We start from the raw sequence: 21,225 nt of genomic DNA, 5'->3' as shown, positions 1-21,225 counted from the left end.
ATAAAAATGGTTTTGAATCTTCCAAGCTTTACTACAATAAAAATCTAAAAGTCAGTGATACTGTCTAAAATATTCAGTTCTGAGCAAGATGTTGTATTTTGTGAAAGTTGTAGTGATAAGGAAGGGCATGTAGTATTTTCTTCGTGCATCGTGAATCTGATTTTTTTCCATGGGCTTGTTCATGGCCAAAGAGTACAAGATTTATCAAATGCAATGATAACAATATTAGGACTATCTTCTGTTGGGCAAGAAGGACACAGTTTTACTTCCTTTTGTGCTGATATAATCTCGGGAAGCATACTTTTTTGCAGACTTTCTTTGCAGCAGTCATGCAAGTTACGGTAATCAAGATGTCAGCGTTACATGACTGATTTTGTAGGGCAAAATATTCCACCACATATTCTGATTTGTGCTGTGAAAGACATTTTGGCTTAAGGCATCTGATTTTTCTTACTTCATTTGACTTTTTCCCCCTTATATTGTTGCATTTGTGTTACTTGAGGAATCTTCTAGATTTACAGCAGCACTGGACATACAACATGTGGGTAATCATACAACCTTTCTCCCAAGTTGGTAACAATACTTGTCCTGTTTTGATTACGATGCAGTATGCGTGTGAATTTATATTCGTTATGTAGTTATTTAAAAATGTGTGTATCAAGAAAGTTACTTCCAATAATTCATGAACTGCTCACTATACTGTTTTTATTACAAGCAGTAGTCAGCCTTTCTGCTTTTTCATATGTCAGATTAATTTAACATCTGGGCTCCTGGAAAATGGTCTGAGTTGCTCAAGGTAAGTAAAATAATCCAGATTATGCTGTTTCATCAGTGTGAAGAGTAGTGGTAAATTACAAGTCTGTGACTTCTTTGCTAGTGATGTGGCAGTCAGGCAAACCTTCAAAGAAAAACCCTGTGTAGGTTAGTCCCCAGTGGAAGGATAGCTGGTTAAATTGTTTGCCTAGTCAAAGGGGTATTGGTATAGTCAAAGGAACAGGCTGCTATTGCTGTTCCTGCATATGCTTTACGTTTCTTACCGTACATCTGCAGTCACATCTAGAAACCCTGGTCATTGGCTTCACTTGGCAAGCAGGTGTAAAAAAGGAAGCAAATAGTCTTTTCACCAGGGAGCATACAGTATGTTTTGTATAATATTTTGTTCAACTTTTTATTGGTTGTTTGGGTTGTTTTTTTTTTCCTGGGTTATTCAGAACCAGTTGAGTGTCTTCTCGGAGAGTATGGATTAAAGATAGAATTTGTAGTGGAAATCGGGCAATAAAATTTATTTTTCAGGGACTACCAAGAGTAGGAAGGGAGTGCTACTTTTTGTTGTACTTTTTGTTTTACTAATGACAAAAGCAAAACTTCACAAAAATACATCAGCTCCTTTCCAGCTTGTTGTTTTTATGATTCACATATGTCCCTTGCTTAGTTTGTGCATCTACTTCTGTCTAGCTACAACTCTGATAAATGTGGGTCCTGAAACGGAATTATTTGCCACGAAGCAAATGTCCTTGTGAGAGGACAGCACTCCAGAGTGTATGCTTCCATTGTCAGAAAGCAGCCCCAGTCTCACGCTGAAGATGCTCTTGGCCCGTTTCTACCCACTTGGACTTGCACTCTTTTTCCAGTGCATAAATGGTGCTCTTGTATTTAAAGCATATTACAAGAGAGACTTTTGGCTGTTAATTTGGTAGATTAAACCACAGCCTTGTAAATGTCTCTTTACAAAAAAAGGCTTTTGAGACTCCTTTGGTAGCCACCTTCCATACCTTTCCCATTTTGAATTTTTTTTTTTTTTTTAATCAATGAGGGTAATCAGACCTAATACTGATTTGAAACACATCACTTTAGTATTTTTAGCATTTCATGAGTTGTATTGCTGTTTTTTCCTTTCCTTGACTGGAAATAGTTCTTCTGTCATATCCTGCAATTGCATTTTCATTGTTTTCATGTACATAGCCTGTTGAGGGCTCATAATGTCTTTATAATTGCTTAATAAATGTCCATCTTTCTCCTCTCCTGTTGTTTCCAGCTGATAAGCTCTTAATAGCATAAGTTTTTTGGTTTTAAGGACTAAGCATATGACCATTTAGCAATGATTAATTTTTAGTGTTTCTGTTCTTCTCCTGTCCTCTACTGCCAGTCCCTAACCGTTGTCATTATGGTCCATTCCTACTTCCTGGACCACAGTTGTTTATGGAAGTAGCAAATAGGGGCAATATTGTGCACTTGCAGCCCCGAAAGCCAACTGTATCCTGGGCTGCATCAAGAGAAGTGTGACCAGCAGGTGAAGTAATTCTCCCCCTCTACTCCACTCCTGTGAGACCCCACCCAGAGCATTGTGTCCTGCTCAGTGTGATGCTCTTCTTGACAATCAGACAAATTGCTTGTCATGTTCTTCCTTGTCTAGAGAGTTGATTATCTTATCAAAGGAAGTTTATTGGGTTAGCAAAGTAATTCCCTTTTTATGTGTTACCCTGTTTTGGTTTTTTTTAACTTCTGTGTTTATTTAGCCTTTCCAGATTAGGTTTGTATTATAAAATTCTGTTGATGTCAGTCTGTTGGTTGTGTTGGCAGGATCTCCTCTTGACTATTCTGTTAACATTTGCTAATTTCTGGCCAGTTGGTATCCTCCTTATTTGGGTGTTTGTGTGTAGGTTTCTTGTTGTTTTGTTTTGGGATTTGGTTTTGTTTATTTTTTTCTGAAGAAAACCAAACAAAACCTGTGTTGCTAAGTTTGTAATTTCATTTGTCAGGTATTTAAAGATTCTGAAATAACAATCATCTGGTCCTCCTGATTTTGAATATTTTAAGGTATTTTATTGGTTTTTATATCCACACAGTAATTCCCATTTTTCCATGTTTGTTTGGTGGTTCCGGCTGATAGATAGGACCATAGCTGAGGGACACCCAAGACTCCTCATCCTAAATCTGCACCATGTAGAGGTATTTTTTTCCAGATACACAGGCCTGTGGATTTTGCTATGTTTTGCAGTCTGGTCTTAGTCAAAGAACAGAATTTATTCTAAATAGTTAAAGGCAAGTATCACCCATAATATTGCTTAAACCATATGAGGGGAAAAAAAGTAAAAACACTTGGATGGCAGAGTTGAAAATTGCAGAATTTGGGTGTATTTTGATTTCAGCTTTCTCTTGGCATCACTCCCTGAGCTGTCCAAGCTCTTGAAGAGTCAGTGGGGCTCACATCAGTTTGGGGAAGTTTTACTTCCAAATATCTTTTGTATTTAATCATAATATTGTAGTTAACTTCTAATATTATTCCTATAATAATAAATGGTATCAAATTATCTCAATTGTTAAATTTCTTCTTCTGATGATTGCAAGGTGAATTTTAAAATACTGAGTATCTTTCCTTGGTCTTTTTTTCAAGCCAACAGTGCTTAAATGTTACTTCTTTGGAACACTATGAATAAGGTGGTATAAGAACAGTAAAACAAACGCAACCTGTGCACGTTCCCCATGCTGTGAATATCTTTGGAGGTACTGCAGCAAGGCTTTTCTAGATCTGTTGCTTCTTTCTCTTTGCAAGTACTCTTTTGAGTCTTTTCTCTATCTACACTGACGACCCTGTCCTCTTTGCTTATATACCTCTCCTCCCTATATTACAGGAATAATCAGTATGTTTCAGCAGTAGCTGAGATTTCTGATCCAACAAATCATGCACCTAAATCTATATGGTCAATAAACCTGGATCTGCACAGCAAAAGTTAGTGTTCCCATCCGAGGCATAGGTCTTGCACAAGAGCCACATGCAGCTGAGTCACATAAGGGCAAGCTACCATGCTGATTTACTGTCTCTGAGAACAGGCTGCATGTAAACTGCATATGAGGTGTGGGTAGACCGTGAACAACGTTTTGGCAACCTCTGGTGTATGTTTCAATGCGATTGAAAGGCTGACAGTCTCAGAAGAAGCTGCAAGTAAGTTCATCTCACCTCATTTCAAGCATCTAGTCACACTGAGCTGTTTTCATGGTCAGCACGGAGAATTCCAGGGCAAAACTGAGCTGACATCTGTAGGTGTCATCATAGACATCTGTGCTTCAATTCAGTCGTGGTCTGTGCATTTCTCTCCAGTGGGTGAAAGGGTAGCCCAGAGTGGCTGTCTTGCACAGGGCGCGGTTTTATGCAGTCAGATGAACACCTCCCTGAAAGCTTTCAATTTTTAAATTTTTGATATGTTCGTAATGTGCTAAGAGTGACTTAGCAGTCATAATTTAACTGTTGTTCTCACTAGTTTGAATGAGGACATTTGCATTTCTGTACCATCTCCAGTGTTGTAATCAGAGCATTTCACTTACATGTTTGCAGAGCCTGGGAGAGTAAAATCTTGGTCTAATAATTAGAATTTCAAGGTACTGCGGTAAAAATGACAATAATGAAAATCTCTATAATAGTTTTAGCCCTTTTATTTTTGCAAGGTAACTAAAGTACCAGTGTGTGGTAATTTAATGGAGATGCATTAGATCAAAAGCAATGCAGACTGAATTTAATTGTAAATGTGAATAGCTGTATTTTGTTTACATTTACTAGCAGTTAGTGTTTAAATTGAGTGCTTAATTGTTTGGAAAAGAATGGATGGTGTTACATTAATATGTTTAAATAACACTGTTCTGTCTCCTGCTTTTTGTACAGAGGACAGTAACAATTTTCTGTGGTGGAAACTACTAAATCTATAGGGTTTTATATAAATCAATATTAGTGCTCTAGATAGCGTTGTTCTGACTGTACAGCAAGACTTCAGTTAGACAATAGCAGTGTAATTTGAAAAAGTAGTGAGTTTCTGTTATGGTTTAATCATTTTTTCCTGGAATAAAACTGGCTTAACATGATAATAATTAATACCTAACTCTGAAATAATACTTCATTCTACTAGAGAAATATTGATGTAATGGTTGAGTCAGAACTTTGGGAATTTGAAACTCCTTTTAGGCCTAAAATGAAAACCTTATTATAAAGATGAATTGGAGTGGGGTTTTGTTTGATTTAGGCTGCTTTTTTTTCTTTTTTTCAGTTGGAACAAAGGTAGTTAGGATGGATCAGATGACAACTTGAGTGTGATTTACTTTAACAGAGTACCTATAATATGAAAAACTTTAGTAAAGAAGATTTTTTTTTAACATGCAGATTCTTGGAAAAAATAATTGTACTAAAATCTGTCTGTCAGTAGCTATTCGTTATCTCCTCTCTGCAATTGTATTTTCTTCCCTCTGGTTCAATGAAATATTAACCACAGCCTTGAATCTTTTTTTTTGTGGTTACTTGCTTTTTCATATTCCCTCATGGTTGCATTTAGGTATGTCATTAGTTACATGAGTAATTTCCAGTTTGGGTTTAAAAATAATTAAAACCCTTAAATTATTTGAATCTTTAGTCTTTTTGTATGTGTAGAGTTTATTTCAGGTTTTAAGTTTCATTAACAGATTATTTTGATCAATTTCTAGCTGTTACAATTAGTACTGCTATTGCAGTGGTATGGCTAAAAAATTGTAACTGTATAAATATTTTTGAACCAATTATGAGCAGTACTTCAGAAGATGTTCTCAGTATTTATTAGGCATCATGCAACTTGCATACTGCTTTGCTTTTTATAGATGCCTTTGAGAAAGCCCATAATTTGTAACAGGAAATGTAATAGAGTTATAGGAAATGTACGAAGAGTGGGAACTATGTCTGCAATACAATTTAAGAAAGGTTTTTGGGAAGGGCTGGATAAAGATGCTTAACTTTATATATAAATATTTCTGTTGATTCTGTCTATCCCAAGTAATACCAGTCCCAGGAGGTTAGAAGTAACTTTTCTTTGTCAGACCTTAACACAGAAAATAACTTGCAGTATGTTGTCATTTAGTTTCTTTATATTATGGACATATTTGTGAACTATAGTTCTAGACCAAGACTTTGCATTAGACACAGCATAAACAGGGAGGGAGGGAGGGAAGGTAACTTCTGTTATAGAGGAACCAAGACAGTGGATGACTGCGGGGAAAAAGACAGGAGTACCCTAGGAAATGATGGGTTGTGCTCAAGGATATGCCATTCTATTATGAATAATATAATCAAACATACAATGTCTTGTACTTCTAAAGACTTAAGTTGCTCTCTTGTCTGTTGCTTGATAACTAATTTTTCAGTTGTGTTAGAGGTCAAGAGTTACCAGTCCTGTAACTGGTGAAATTTTGAGCGAGTTTTTGGCTTTCTAGTGAGTGTGAAGAGCCAAGCATATATTGTATTTAATATATATATATATATAACCTTTTCTTTTTTACCTTTTATTCTATTTTTAAAATTAATCTCATATGTAGATTAGCAAGCATTTGGAAATAATTCTGTTGTGTAATACCTTTATCAGTGCCAGTAGTTGTTTGGCTATAGAGACTACTCCCAGGCTGTAGGATTTTAGATATAGTTAATTGTGTACATTCAAGAAATGTATAGAATTATTTTGTTGAACTGTGATGACAGTCCAGCAAATTTATGGATTGTACTTAAATGCAAGTCTTTATTAATTCCCTTTTTCTCAAATCTCATATGTGTCCTGCCACTAGTGAGAATTTACATCATGCTTTCAACCATGGTATAGTCCTGTGTATTTTGTTCATATATTACTTACATTATACTATATATTTTGTGTGGCCCATACATATTATTTGTATCACTTTGGTATCTGGGATCCTAGATAAAGATGAAGATAGTATTCTGTACATTTTTTGTGCGTGCCATAAACAGAACATCATGTACCAATTATAAAACATGTACCATTATAAAACAAAAGACAACACACAAATACAAGCAGATACGGGACTATAAAGAAACAATGAAGGAAACATAGATCAGTATGTTAAATAGCAGTTGCAGCTTGCCAGTGACCCAATTACTGCCCAAGTGTTGTTTTGTACTAGAAAAGAAATATCAAAGAGTGCTTTGCAGGGAAATAGAATGAGGTTTTATGGGTATTGGCTGGCAGTTCCTTCTAAATACAAGAGCAACATCCGTGAGGCTGGTGTTTTCAAACAGGCAAGACAGTGCCAAAGACTAGTTTCATTACTTCAATCCCAGAATATCCTAACATTTTGTTACCAAATGGGAAAGTTGTGTGAGTTTTCACAGCACCATGCTGCCTTACCCTGTCTGGTTTTGACATATTGGAGAATGGATATATGCAAGATTTGTGCATATTGTCATATGAATATAAGAACCTAATGAGAGAATTGAATCTGAGAGGGTATTCTTGTTATGAAGCTTATGATACACAGAAAGAGAAAGGAGATGGGGCTTATGGGAAAGATCTAAAGATCACTTATATGGCTAAGCCACTATCCATTGTATTTGAGAAGTTGTGGTAGTCCGGCGAAGTTCCTGCTGACCGGAAAATGGGTAACATAACTCCCATTTTTTAAAAGGGAAGAAGGACCTGGGAAACCACAGGCCAGTCAGTCTTACCTCTGTGCCCAGCAAGATTATGGAGTGGATCCTCCTGGAAACTATGCTAGAGCACATGGAAAATAAGGAGGCGATTGGTGACAGCCAGCATGGTTTCACTGAAGGCAAATTGTGCCTGACAAATTTGGTGGCCTTCTACAAAGAGCTGGTGGATAAGGGAAGGGCAGCTGACATCATCTACTTGGACTTGTGCAAAGCTTTTGACACTGTCCCACACAACATCCTTGACTCTAAACTGGAGAGATGTGGATTTGATAGATGAACCACTCAGTGGATAAGGAATTGGCTGGATTGTTGCACTAAGAGTTGTAGTCAACGGCTTGATGTCTAAGTGGAGACTGGTGACAAGTGATATTCTTCAGCGGTTAGTACTGGGACCAGTGCTGTTTAACATCTTTGTTAGCGACAGGGACAGTGGGATTGAGTGCACCCTCAGCAAGTTCACCAATGACACCAAGCTGTGTGGTGTGGTCGACATGCTGGAAGGAAGGGATGTCATCCAGAGGGACCTGGACAGGCTTGAGAGGTGGGCCTGTGTGAACCTCATGAAGTTCAACAAGACCGAGAGCAAGGTCCTACATATGGGTTAAGGCAATCCCAAGCACAAATAGAGTCTGGGTGATGAGTGGATTGAGAGCAGCCTTGTGGAGAAGGACTTGGGAGTAGTAATGGATGGAAAACAATGTGTGCTCACAGCCCAGAAAGCCAACTGTATCCTGGGCTGCATCAAGAGAAGTGTAGCCAGCAGATGGAGGGAAGTGATTCTCCCCCTCCACTCTTGTGAGACCTCACTGAGAGCACAGTGTCCAGCTCTGGGGATCCCAGCATAAGGACCTTGAGCAGGTCCAGAGGAGGCCACAAAGACAATCAGGGGTCTGGAGCACCTCCCTGATGAGAACAGTCTGAGAGAGTTGGGGTTGTTCAGCCTGGAGAAGAGAAGGCTCCGGGGAGACCTTATGGCAGCCTTCCAGTACTTAAAGGGGACCTACAGGGAAGACGGGGAGGGACTCTTTATCAGGGAGTGTAGTGATCGGACGAGGGGTAATGGTTTAAATGAGATGCAAGATTTAAATGAGGTTCAAGGAAGAAATTCTTTACTGTGAGGGTGGTGAGACACTGGCACAGGTTGCCCAGAGAAGCTGTGGCTGCCCCCTCCCTGGCAGTGTTCAAGGCCAGGTTGGACGGGGCTTTGAGCAACCTGGTCTAGTGGAAGGTGTCCCTGTCCACGGCAGGGGGGTTGGAACTAGATGGTCTTTAAGGTCCCTTCCAAACCAGGCCAATCTGTGATTATATGGTTTATCTATAAAACTAGTATAACAACTGGAAGGAACTTTATATGTTTATACAGTACAGGTACTGTTTACCATCAGTCTGCAGGGTAGGATTCACAAATCTTTTAGTCATTCCTACCCTGTTCTTAAAGCCTTCAGTAATAGTTACCTGGATCCCATGCTGCAAGTAAGGCCATTATTCCTTGTACTGCCACCCCCAGAGGTAGCATGTGGTATGTTTGGTTTTGTTTTGCATCATATTGGGATTTGGATTGGTGTTGTGATGGTAGGTTTTTGGGGTTTGTTTTGGTTTGGAGTTTTTTTAAAAGAATCTGGTAGGTTTTGAATGACAGGTGATATGTGACACTCTTAACAGACAGACCTGTGCTGTCAATAGAAGGATGGTTTTGCCCTTTAACCTAGTGCTTCAAAATAGAGATTAAAAATAAATAGTTTTAGGGAAACAGGCCAACGCAAGTAGAATTTGGATTTTTATGGGCTGTGGCTGTAAAGTTCTCCTTCATTCTGTTTATTTGTTTTTTCTTTCTGCTTCTTTCTTGATTTTTTTTTTTTCTATAAGTTGCTTCACAACAGAATGTACTTAAACATTTATAGAAATTGAGGAGGAGTTTTAACGTACTATAGCGAAGGTTGCTGTCAAACATTTATTTTAATTTGTAAGAGCTACTGAGTTTAAAACTGGGTTCCAAAACTCGGGGAGGAGGTGAAGCTGAAAGACAGTGTTTTCGTGTTGGAAGCGGAGGCATGCTTAATAACAGAGGAACAATTTTAGTATTATCTGAATGACACAATAACAAAAGAATTGAGGTGAGAGTAAGATATGTGTTTATTATCTGTGTGAGCTCAATCTCCTCTTTGTGTCACTGTTAATATTCTAGAGGCAAATTTGACCCATCAAGATTTATCATTCTGTGTTTTCTCTTATATCTCTTTAATGTGTGTACTGTGTATGTAATGGGTATACTAAATCCTACTGGTATGAAATATGGCTGTCTTTCACAATTCTAACTCTTTAAGGATGCTCAAGTGACATAGAGGAATGGCACATAAAGACTGATTTGTCTAAGGTCATAGTAAGAATCTGTGGCACATCTCCCAGTTTGATGCTGACATCCTAGAAGTCATCCTCATCCTTTAGCAAACCCTATTCCAGAAGTTAAACCTGCAACTCTTTATTTCTGCACACTAAATTTTCACTTTCAGTTTTGCCAAATCATTATGTTGAGATGTTTCAATTAACTGGGGTTGTATAATAATTAACAATTTAGGTGGCATTTCATAGGAATTAGTAGTTCTTAGCTGTGCTAGAAGAAACAAGGTAACCCATGTAGTTGATTTTTTTCATTATATAGATAAGGCTATAGATGCAGTTTCGAGTGTGCAGAAAGACTACATCTGCAGTGTTGCACATATGAGGGATTAAATTCTTACCTGGTATCTAGTTTATTTAAACGAGATGAAAGGATTGTGCATGTGTAAAGTAGTTCTTGAGCTCTTTTGTCTTGATATAGGCAGACTTTAAGACTGGCCTCTTAGGCTCCTCCTAAGTCTTGGCATAGCTCTTAAAGAAACTGCATTATACTATAGCCTATATGTTAGGCCAGATGGCTTGCATCCCTTTGTACTGTCTATACTGAAGTAGTCTGGGACTGTTTTGATGAAGAGATGCTACCATCTCCAACCTTGTTAACCTCAGGTTAAGAGTGGCAAAATAAGCAGAGCTGGAAAGCATTTTTCAATGTCTTAATTTAAAATACCAAGTACAATAAGCCTTTAAGTATCAAATTAACAATTCTTCTGAGTGTTAGGACAGTTTCACTTGTCCTAACAAAAAAGTTACAGTGCTGTGATTATGCAGTGCAACATGTATTGATAGCACTGCATCCTTTTAGAGAAAGTATTGTTGAGTAATTAGGGATAAAAGCAGAAAGCACTCAAATGGGGTTTTTTCCCTGTGTTTTTCAGATGGTGGTAAAAACCTTCATGGATATGGACCAGGACTCGGAGGATGAGAAGCAGCAGTATCTCCCATTAGCCTTGCACCTTGCATCTGAATTCTTCCTCAGGAATCCCAATAAAGATGTGCGCCTCCTAGTAGCATGTTGCTTGGCTGATATCTTTCGTATCTATGCTCCTGAAGCTCCATATACTTCTCATGACAAACTTAAGGTAAAAATGCTTTATAAAATAAAGGCTTTCATCCCCCCAGAAAAAAAAAAAAAAAAAAAAAAAAAAAACAACAAACAAACCAAACACAAAACCAACCAACCAAAAAAAACCTGAAAAAAATTTTGACTTGCATTTATACTGATGTCAGTTTTATTGAAGAGATGTTGCTTTAGTCCTGTGAGTAAGTGTAGTACTTTAAGGGCCCAAGATGTGTAAAGAAACACTAGATAACCAGTATCTGTGTTGGTAATAGCTTTCTGTCAGTGCCGGAAAAAGACAATTTAATGCTCTTATGTCATGAGTTTGTAAATGTGGGTAGATGTCACTACTAAAGGGTTGTATTTTTATTCTCTGCTGAATGAAGCTTGTAAACACTTTATTGTTTTTTGACAGGACATATTCTTGTTTATTACAAGACAATTAAAAGGCTTGGAGGACACGAAGAGCCCTCAGTTTAACAGATACTTTTACTTGTTAGAGGTAACGCAATAATTGTAACTTTCAGTAGATGGTATTTGCTCTGTAAGCCTAAGAAGTGTAATCAGACTTTCTCCAGATGTGCCAGTATGTCTAGCAAATTTCTCTTATTCTATCACACCAGACTTATTAATGTTCCATGAACTGCTTCTGTTCATAGTTATAATTCTGTTTGCATTGAATAAGTTCCTGAAGCCTATAATTGAGGACATGTTAAAACAATTGGTATTTATTAATATTTAGCTTTTATCTTACAATTCTGTACATTGTTTTTTGTATCCTGCAACTTTAAGGTTATATTACCTCATCAAGAGAGAATTTCAAATGCTGATTAAAATGCAAATCTGCTTATATTGATGATGGGAGAAGGGATATAAGATTTTGGCTTAAAAACATTAGAAAAACCTACTCTTAATAAGAAGTGCGGGGTTTTTATCAGTGTGCATTTAGAAACTATCTTGTTTGTAAACCTTTTATTGATGTTTAAAGGTATTGTTTCATAGCATGAAGAAAAAAACCTAGAAACATGGACTTATATTAACAATTTCTGTCAATCTGCTTTTATACATAAGAAATCATATTGATCAGATTATTCTATATTTAGGTTTTTTCTGTATGTATATTGCAAAGCCCCTTTGTGTTAAGAGCTCTTTATAGGCAAATATCCAGTCTCTTTCCCCAAAGGGTTTAAAATCGATTGTATACTATTTTTTCTTAAATAGAAAAAAATATAACTAATATGATTGTATTTATGTGACTTAATGTGAAGTTTTAATATCCTGAATATCCTATTTTTGTTTTAGAATTTAGCTTGGGTTAAATCTTACAACATCTGCTTTGAGTTGGAAGATTGCAATGAAATTTTTATTCAGCTTTTTAGGACTCTTTTTTCAGTTATCAAGTAAGTTGAGTTGCTTCAGTTATATTAAATTGTCAAAATATCAGTTTTGGGGCTAGAATGAATCCTTGCATAGTTACAAATAAGTATGTCTGAATAGAACAAGCCTTTATTCCTTTGAACGAGGAAATACAGGGAAAACAAATGAGTGCAAATTACTGACACTATGGAGGGGGGTGTGTGCCTAGAAGTGTTAAAAATTCTCGTCCACATTGCAACAGTATACTTCATTCTTACTCGTTTATCTACATTTGTATTTCCATGGTTATTATTTTGTTCCTTTTTGTTTTGTTTCACTTCTTAAAACAGAGCTAGGGCGTTCTAGGTTTTTTTAAGCTTTCTGTAAGAGAGGAAAGGGGCATAAAATAGTTTTGAGTTTTGAGATGTCGAGAATGTGAGGGCAAGATGTACAGTGTTAGACATTGTTTCTTAACAGTAGTGTTAAATTGTCAGACCCTGACAAATATTAGTATTGATATTATTCTTTATCATCTTAGTAATAGCCACAACCAGAAGGTACAAATGCATATGCTGGATTTGATGAGTTCTATCATCATGGAAGGCGATGGAGTAACTCAGGAGCTGCTGGACTCGATTTTGATTAACCTCATTCCTGCACACAAGGTCTGCAAAGTAAAATATTATAGTATGGTACACCATTATAACAATAATTTTCATTGCCTTTTGCTTGTTTATCTCTCCACACATTTTAGCCATTATGACTGCTTTTTTTCCCCCCCCAGCCTCATAACAGAGGATTGAAAATTTCCTTTGGGAATTATTTGCTGCTGCTCATTAGCTATGTCTAGATTATTCAGTATCAAGAGCTTCTGCCTACTTGTCACCTCAGGAACTCTTCTGAAACAGAAATAAAGTATTTTCAAGCAGGTGTAATAGGAAAACATCTTACGATTTGTTGGTTGGTTTGGTTTTTGGGTTTGTTGGGATTTTTTTAATTGAATAGACATTAAGTATTTTTTTATTCTTAAAAAAAGAAAAGGAAAGGGGAAAATAAAATATTTTCCTAAGACTTCTGTGGGGACTTGCTTACTTCAGCTTGCCAGTGAGACTCCCCTCTACCTCCCTAGTTGTCTTTTTATTTTCCCTCAGTGTCCGTCCCCCTTAAACTTTTCTTGTACTGAAGCCTAATTATTACCTGAAGTGTAGTACTTGCTCCATATTTTTTTATGAGTTCCATACTCATTCTGCCCTTTGCAGAGTTCAGTATCCCTTTAACTCACTTACAAGTGACACATACCCACACACACACCCCCATACCCACGCCTGGTCTGCAATTGAGCTTTTGAAGTAGTACTGTTACCATAATGGCCAATTAAAGTTGAAAGGAGAGTAAATACAACTCAGTCACGAAATCACAGAAAGTGAGATGCAAGCTGCTGTTGCCTTCCATTGACCAAGAAAATTCCCTCGCTAAAACGCTTGTGCTTCTTACTGAAAATTGTATGGAGATCAGTAAGTTTCAGTTACAAGCTTCAGTAAATGAACTGTACTCTGATTACCAATTATGTGTTTTTGTTAATTTATTAATTTAAAATAATGACAAAATTAAGGCAGCTACATCCATGACTACAGAATTAAAGTTAAATTTGCACATAAAAGCAGGGATTATTCCTTTAGCTACCTAAAGAGGAAGGATTAATGGAAATGTATAACACAGGAGTGATTAAGCCTTGGCCATTGTCATTTACCTGTGAAATCTCAGCAATGGGGATATAAAAGTATCTGTTGTCTGAGGTCAGTTTGCATTCCTTCTGTCATTACCATGAGATGGGAATACCATTCTATCGACTCATTTTTATTCACAGCAACTGAATGATGTCTTATTACAACTGCTAACAGGAAGGGAGGCCTCTTAATCATAACAATAGAAAAATAGTCCCTTTGAAAATATGCTGTTCTTTGTAAATTGTTTCTAATCAATTATAGGCAGTATTGATCAGGAGTAGAAATAGGAGTGGAGATGTGTATGTCAGGTACTGGGTGATGCTATTAACAGTGGTGGGCAGAGATTGCTCTGAGGACGCAAAGACCTGGTAAACCTTGTACAACAGGTCATTGTGTTGTGACTATTTGGTGTAGACGAAGTAAAAGTGAATATGATCCTTTAACATTAATCATTAATGTTAAAGGATCATCAAAACATAATTAGCTTCATCATGTAATTTTACCTAATGAAGGAAATTCTTAAGCAAGGCTCTGTTAAAGAAGGTAAACTTGGGTTAAATGTTGGGTTGTACTGCGTATTTAGTATCTGTTAGAGGACTGGTGGCCAGTCCTTATTGTCTCTTGGCCATCATGACTGAGCAAATAATACGCCGCAGTCATTGCTCAGTATCTTACTTTAGTCAGTATTTTGGTCTGGTTTAATTTGTTTTTTTCCTGCAACAACAGAACTTAAACTACTGCTTTACCCATGGTAGTTTAAAAAAAAAAAAAAAAAAAAAGTAAGTTCGTTCTTTCCTCTGCTCTGCCTAGCAGAGTTTGACTGCGGTAATTATGTTCTCCTTTCATGAAGAGATCTCCAAGGAAATTCTGTGATTATATTAATTGTTTGTCCTTAGGTATGTAAATCAGAAGTACCATAGCTTGAAAAGCACAATTTATTTTCTTGAAGAGAACATCTAATAACAATACTTTTATGTCCATGCAAAGCAATTGAATACTAGTCATTCTCTGTTATGACATAAAGTATCAGTGTGGCTAGACTCTTACACTTAATGGAACTTCGTCTTTGTAAAGGAGCTGAAATATGTGTTTTGGATAATGTATTCTATTCCTTTTTTGGGTTTTGTAGTTTGGGTTTGGTTTTTTTGTTTGTTTGTTTTTTTAAACTCTCTTACATTGTGTAAGTACTGCAATAAAAAGAGATAAATATACCAGTACCTAGAGATGAAGTAGAGTCTACTTCAGTATCTAAATTATATTCATTTGTACCTCCATTAACAGTAAAGTGACTTTACTGTACATTGTTCTCTCTGTGTGTGCTAATGTGGCTTTCCTCCAGTAAGTCCAGGTTTTCAATAGCAGTATGGTATGACACATTTTGCTCAGACTACCTATGGCATCAAGCTGTAGTTCTTTTTATTAACTTTAAAACCAGTGCTATTTAGTGAATATTTTTCTTCACACTCTTCCTATCAAGGTTAGTCCTTAAAAACATGTATTTCATGTATTTTTAAAATCAGTGTTTTCTTCTGCATCTTCTAAGCATGGCCAATCCAGACCTTCAAAGGTTTTTTTTCTCCTAACAGATTATTTGCTTATTTATTAATTATTAATAGTTGTTCATTAAGATATATTTATTTTCTAGGCTGTTTTGGTGTTTGTTTCTTTAGGGGGGTGGGTTTTTTTGTGTTTGGATTATTGGTTTGGTTTTTGGTTTTGTGCGTTGTTGTTTTTTTTTTTTTTCTCTAGTGAGTCTGTCTAGGGGAAAAAGCCCAACACAACTTAATTGCAAGAAATATTTGAAGCTGTATTGAAGATCCAAATAAAATAAATTTGCTCTGTGAGCTTGGCAGTCCTTTTGGTTTAATACAGACATTCCTGACCATAAGATTTTAATCATGGTCTGATTTGGAGAGAAACTTTTTTGTTTTTAATTTGAGAAGAGTTTATACATATCTGTCTGTCTCCTGTAATGAGACATCAGTATAGTGCTATGGTGATTGAGGAGATATTTGTTTGAGCCTTTGGCTATTTGTTTCTTTTTGCTATCTGTTGATGAAGTCTTTCAGTTTGTCATCTCATTAGCTAAAAGAACATGAAGGAGTCATTCTCAGTGCAGACTTGCCAAATACCATCTTTCTGAGAATCAGTCATCCTTAGGCTTTACCTGTATTTTGTCTGTAGCCATTTGTAATTTTCAGGACAATCAGCTAATCCACCTTCCTTTTTCACTTTTTTTTTTTTCTTTTTGTCCCCCCATCCAAACTGCATTAATTCCTAGATGAAATGAGATACTTCATACTGGATTTTGTGCAGATTTGGACAATCACATTTTTCAGATGGGCAGTTACATTCTTCATCTTGCTCAAGAGTAATAAAAACAATGTTCAAATTTGTTATATTGCGATCAAACGTTTAGTTGGAAAGTTTGCAGCTAACTCTGCCCAAGTGTAGGTGCTTTCTGTGGGCTATCTCAGAGCATACAGTGCAGTCCATGGAGAAGTCAGTGCACAGTTTTACCCTCTAGACAAGGCTGAACTTTGCTTCAGGGTGTGCTTTTAATAAGTATGTGAGGGGGAAACAAAACATTTAAATACTGAGTTTTTCAGTGGCAAATTTTAGTGCACTTTAGTTACGAAAGTATGGAGGTGTGGTAATGCCTCTTCAAAATTTTTAATGTGATTGCATGTGAAAACCATAAATCTGAATGCAGTGCTAAAGGTAACAACTGGAGTGATAAAGTCTTAGAAGAATGTACAGGAAGTAACAGGTTTGGGTTAGATTTATTTTAAGTTTGTGGAAAAATAGTTCTAAGATTTTTTTTGAAGTCTGTAAAACATACATTTCTAACGTCATGGTCTTTTAAGGTTGGGAGAGAAAAGTCAAGTCACCTGAAATAGTTTGTCTCTTTAAAATTTTATTGTTTTTCCTTTATTTCAGAACCTTAATAAACAAGCATTTGATCTTGCAAAAGTCCTGTTGAAAAGGACCGTCCAGACCATTGAACCGTGTATTGCCAATGTATGTAAATTAATTCATCCATGTTACCTACGAGTAACAAGTGTTCTTGTTAACTCTGTTGATTTATTGGAGATTTGTTTGTTTATTTAAAAATATTGTTTATAAAAGTCACATTTTGTAATGCAGCTACAAGAATGCCATTTTCCAAATAGGATATTATTAGCTTGGTGGTTATAGTATATGAGGCATTTCAAAGAAGTGAAGAGGAAATTAATTTTTACCAGTCTCAGACTAAAGTTAAGCTCATAAAGAGTAAAGAGTAAATAAAGAGTAAAAGAATTGAGTTTTTTACAAGGTTTCCTTCTACTATAATTCCTTTTGTTGAATGTCAATGTTGTATATACTACCTATTAAAAAAAGTTACTACAGTCTTGTGGGGGTTGTAGTCTGGCCTTTCCTTGGTGCTGAAACCAATAGAATTCTTTAAAGTCAGAGTAGTTTAAAGGGAATTAGGCAAATTCATAAAAGATTAATCAGTAAGTATTTAAAAGCTCAAGGAGTCTCACCAACAAGTACCACTTTCCAATTCCCCTCTTTCTTTAAGCTTTTGTAATTAATCATAGCTGGAAACAGGATAGTGCATAGAGTGACCTTTGAGTTGATTTAATATTACTGTTATTCTCTTTCTTATTGAAGTGTGTAATAGCTTTGTAGCATTTTCTCTGCTCAAATAATACTAATATTAACCCACAATATCTAATGAGAAGTATATCAAGTATATTAAAATTTAACAAGTCCAGAAGAAATCATTTGTATTTTAGGCTCCTTTGTTTTTTCTTTTAGATCACTAGCAACTGTGGTACCTTACCATCTAATATCACAAGACATATTATAAAGTCTTTAAAATGGATTGAAAGTAGAGAAGCTTCTTTTTTAGCATTTGATGATCTTCAATTTAGATTGATTTAAAAATAAGATACTAGATTTTTTTCTTCAACTTCTGTTGGATGAATATGCATTTAAAATTAATAATTCTATTATTACCTGTTAATTTTGCTGGGGAGATGGTCACTGATATTTTAAATTACCAAATTACCATTAATTAGTCAATCCTGATGGAAGTAGTAGAACTGAACTGTGAAGGATGTTTGTTTGTAATTTGCTTGAGCCAACATTGTAAGGGTGAAATGCTTCAGTGTAATGAAAAAATGTACATTGAGTACTTTCCATTAAATATAAGGTATGAATGATACTACATTAAAACGATTTTTTTAAAGCAGTGTTTGTATTAATGAACAAAAATCTGCTCAATAATATTGTTTATATTCTAGTTTTTTAACCAGGTTCTGGTACTGGGGAAGTCTTCAGTAAGTGACTTATCTGAACATGTGTTTGATTTGATACAAGAGCTTTTTGCCATAGATCCTCACTTACTGCTGTCTGTCATGCCACAGCTTGAATTCAAGCTGAAGGTAGGTTACAATGTAGATTTGGACAAGTAATAAAGAGGGCAGAGCTGTAGATTTATCCCTCCAGCAGAACACTTACTAAAAGTTTTATATTTATCACTTTAAAATAAACGTAATATTAAAGGAAGGACACTGGAAAGTTGTATGCAACTGTGTGCTTTTGGTGCTTGCAAACATGTATTATGCACACAAAACACATAATCATTAAAACGATAAATTCATATGATCTAATGCAAAAGTTATATGTATGTAATGTTTGGATTTCAGCTGAAACAACATACAAAGTACTTAGATTGTGATTTGCCTATCTCGTGAAATGCAAGTGTTGTCAGCTTCAGTATTGATTTGCAGAATTTTTTTTTTGTGAATGACATTTTAATAATAGAGGAAGTATTTCCAAATATTTTCTCAGGTTTGTCTTAAGCAGTGAATAAGTCAGCTGACTTCTTTTGAATCACTGGAAATTGTTTTTTTTTCTGACTTGGGGGGTTGGGTTTTTTTAATTAAAAAGTTATTCGTCTTTCATAAGATTGTAAGTGGACAGGAGAAGTAATTGTGTGTGAGTGCATGCACATATAAGGTATGGTGGCAACAAACAAAAATAACCAAGAAATAGGTATGTGGTGAAATTACATACATCTTTTATTAGTGCACATCTATTTATAACACCTTAATCGGTGTCTTTTCCACACACATAAAATAGTCTTAAAGTATGTTTTAAAACAAAGATAAGATCATTCATTGTTGAAATTGTTAGGGATATATGTTACCCAAACTACTGTGCATGGGTGTTTATTCCTGAAAGGGAAGGAATTTTCAAAGCACAGCCATCTGTCTAACCCATCTATTCGATGGCTGTAATACGTTAACTTAATGGGTATTCGTATATTTTTACTCATATTCATCTAATCTAATTAGGGAGACTGAAGATTATCAGAAATCTCAAAGTCACTTTTTAAGCTGATTTATAAAAGCAGAAGGAAAAGGAAGCCAGAAATTAGTAAGATAGAACAAATAATGATTTACAGTTCCTTTTTTGTGTGTTGATTTTTAGAGCAATGATGGAGAAGAGCGTTTGGCTGTTGTTCGACTTCTGGCTAAACTCTTTGGCTCCAAAGATTCTGATCTGGCCACACAAAATCGTCCTCTTTGGCAGTGCTTTCTTGGGCGGTAAGAGAAACGGGGATAGAATTCTGAATTTCTATTCTTTCTGCTCTGAATTTTCTGATAGTATTGCATTTTTCATTGTGTTTTTAGAGGATGTAACTGTATTTGAACAAATTTTGTTCAATCTTTGAAGCAGAGAACTGCATACAGTTTTACTTTAGAACAAAGAAGCCTGAAGAACTGCTGCTATACTGCTGGCAGCTGTGGGAATATAGGTTAGATAGTACATTATATACATAGCCATAATTACACAATAGATGTACCAGCATTGTCTGAAATTTCATACTGTTCAGCTATATCTGCAACTATATCTGTTTTATTTGGCATTTACCTTTTTGGGTGAAGAGATAGTTCCTTTTAAGTAAATATAGAGATTTATCATTTTTTATGAAGTGAATTATTTCAAATGATACATGTTATATGGCGATTTATATTTTTATCATTGTGTGTGTGTGTGTATCTATATATACACATGCACGCACACAATTGACAGTGTATGGAGAATTATGTTCAAAAGTCAATGGACAAAATCCATTGGATGAACGTTTCATCCACATATAATGTATTCATCCTTCAATTTTAGTCCTGACTTTATTTCACAAGAAATAATATTAAAACTTGAATTTATCTCCATTATGTACCTCATACAAAACATTTCTATTGTATTATTTTGCCATATAAAAGTGTTCTAATAGTTAATGGAACATACTATCAGCACATGTTACTACATAGAGAATAATCTTGATTTGCAAAGCTAATTAAAAATTAACATTCATCATCTTCTATCCCTCTAGGTTCAATGATATCCACGTCCCAGTGAGATTAGAGAGTGTGAAATTTGCCAGTCATTGTTTAATGAACCATCCAGACTTAGCAAAAGACCTCACTGGTGAGATGCTCGTTCTGGGGTTTAGAATAATTTAAGAAATGAGCAAGGAAGAATGGAATTATTTCTGTACATAACTGTATAGTTCTAAAATGTATCAGGTCCAATGCTTGATGCTAGATGGAACTACTGAGTAATTACTTTCTGATGAAGACAAGTGCTAGTTATTAGAGAGGAGTATGTGACATTATGTGGGCTTTGTCAGAGTGAGTCTTTAAGAAGCTATTCATTGCAGAGTGAGTTTTAAAGTATTTTCAGATTCTAATAAAACTTCTGGCAAGTCAAAGCAAGTATTTGTGCAACGTCTTGATTTATTTTCAGAAACAGTCAGTGTGTTCCCCAGTATTCTATTCTACTGAGTTTAGAAAATGCCATTGTGCTGATCTAAATTATGAAGTTTCTTCTTTCACTTCAGCATCATTTTAACTATGAGCAGAATTTCAGGCTTAACTGAAAATACTGTGGTGTTTTGATACAAGCTAGCCTACAGCAATTGTCAGTATTTTTCATTTATTATTTACCTTCTTAGCTCTTTGGGGATGAGGCTCTGCTCTCTTTATTTCTTCTTACTCCCCCACCCCCCTTTATTTTCAATACATTCTGATCACTTCATTGCTTGTTGCAAATGAGGTTATTGTAAAAACTATTCACTTTTATGTTCTTCTGATGTTTACAGTTATATAATTATTATATATTTAACACAGAAAATGCTGGAACAGATGTTTCCTGTAAGCGGTTATATGTTTAATAGATTA

General features: G+C 35.7%; 1 protein-coding gene across 2 annotated transcripts in view; it reads left to right on the top strand.

Moving 5' to 3' along the window:
* PDS5A (PDS5 cohesin associated factor A) overlaps positions 1-21,225 on the top strand; it is an 85,616-nt gene that overhangs the window by 23,782 nt on the left and 40,609 nt on the right. For both annotated transcript variants that reach the window (XM_074904687.1, XM_074904688.1), the window contains exons 3-10: positions 10,723-10,926; positions 11,320-11,406; positions 12,207-12,304; positions 12,799-12,925; positions 16,928-17,008; positions 18,280-18,420; positions 19,472-19,587; positions 20,379-20,473. In XM_074904687.1, coding sequence (XP_074760788.1) covers positions 10,723-10,926; positions 11,320-11,406; positions 12,207-12,304; positions 12,799-12,925; positions 16,928-17,008; positions 18,280-18,420; positions 19,472-19,587; positions 20,379-20,473 — 949 coding nt within the window. The remainder of the gene's footprint in view (positions 1-10,722; positions 10,927-11,319; positions 11,407-12,206; positions 12,305-12,798; positions 12,926-16,927; positions 17,009-18,279; positions 18,421-19,471; positions 19,588-20,378; positions 20,474-21,225) is intronic.

Source organism: Athene noctua, chromosome 4, assembly GCF_965140245.1.
Source record: "Athene noctua chromosome 4, bAthNoc1.hap1.1, whole genome shotgun sequence".
NCBI classification, from domain to species: domain Eukaryota; kingdom Metazoa; phylum Chordata; class Aves; order Strigiformes; family Strigidae; genus Athene; species Athene noctua.
Note: the sequence above shows the minus strand (reverse complement) of the source record. Positions and strands in the feature narration are given on the sequence as shown.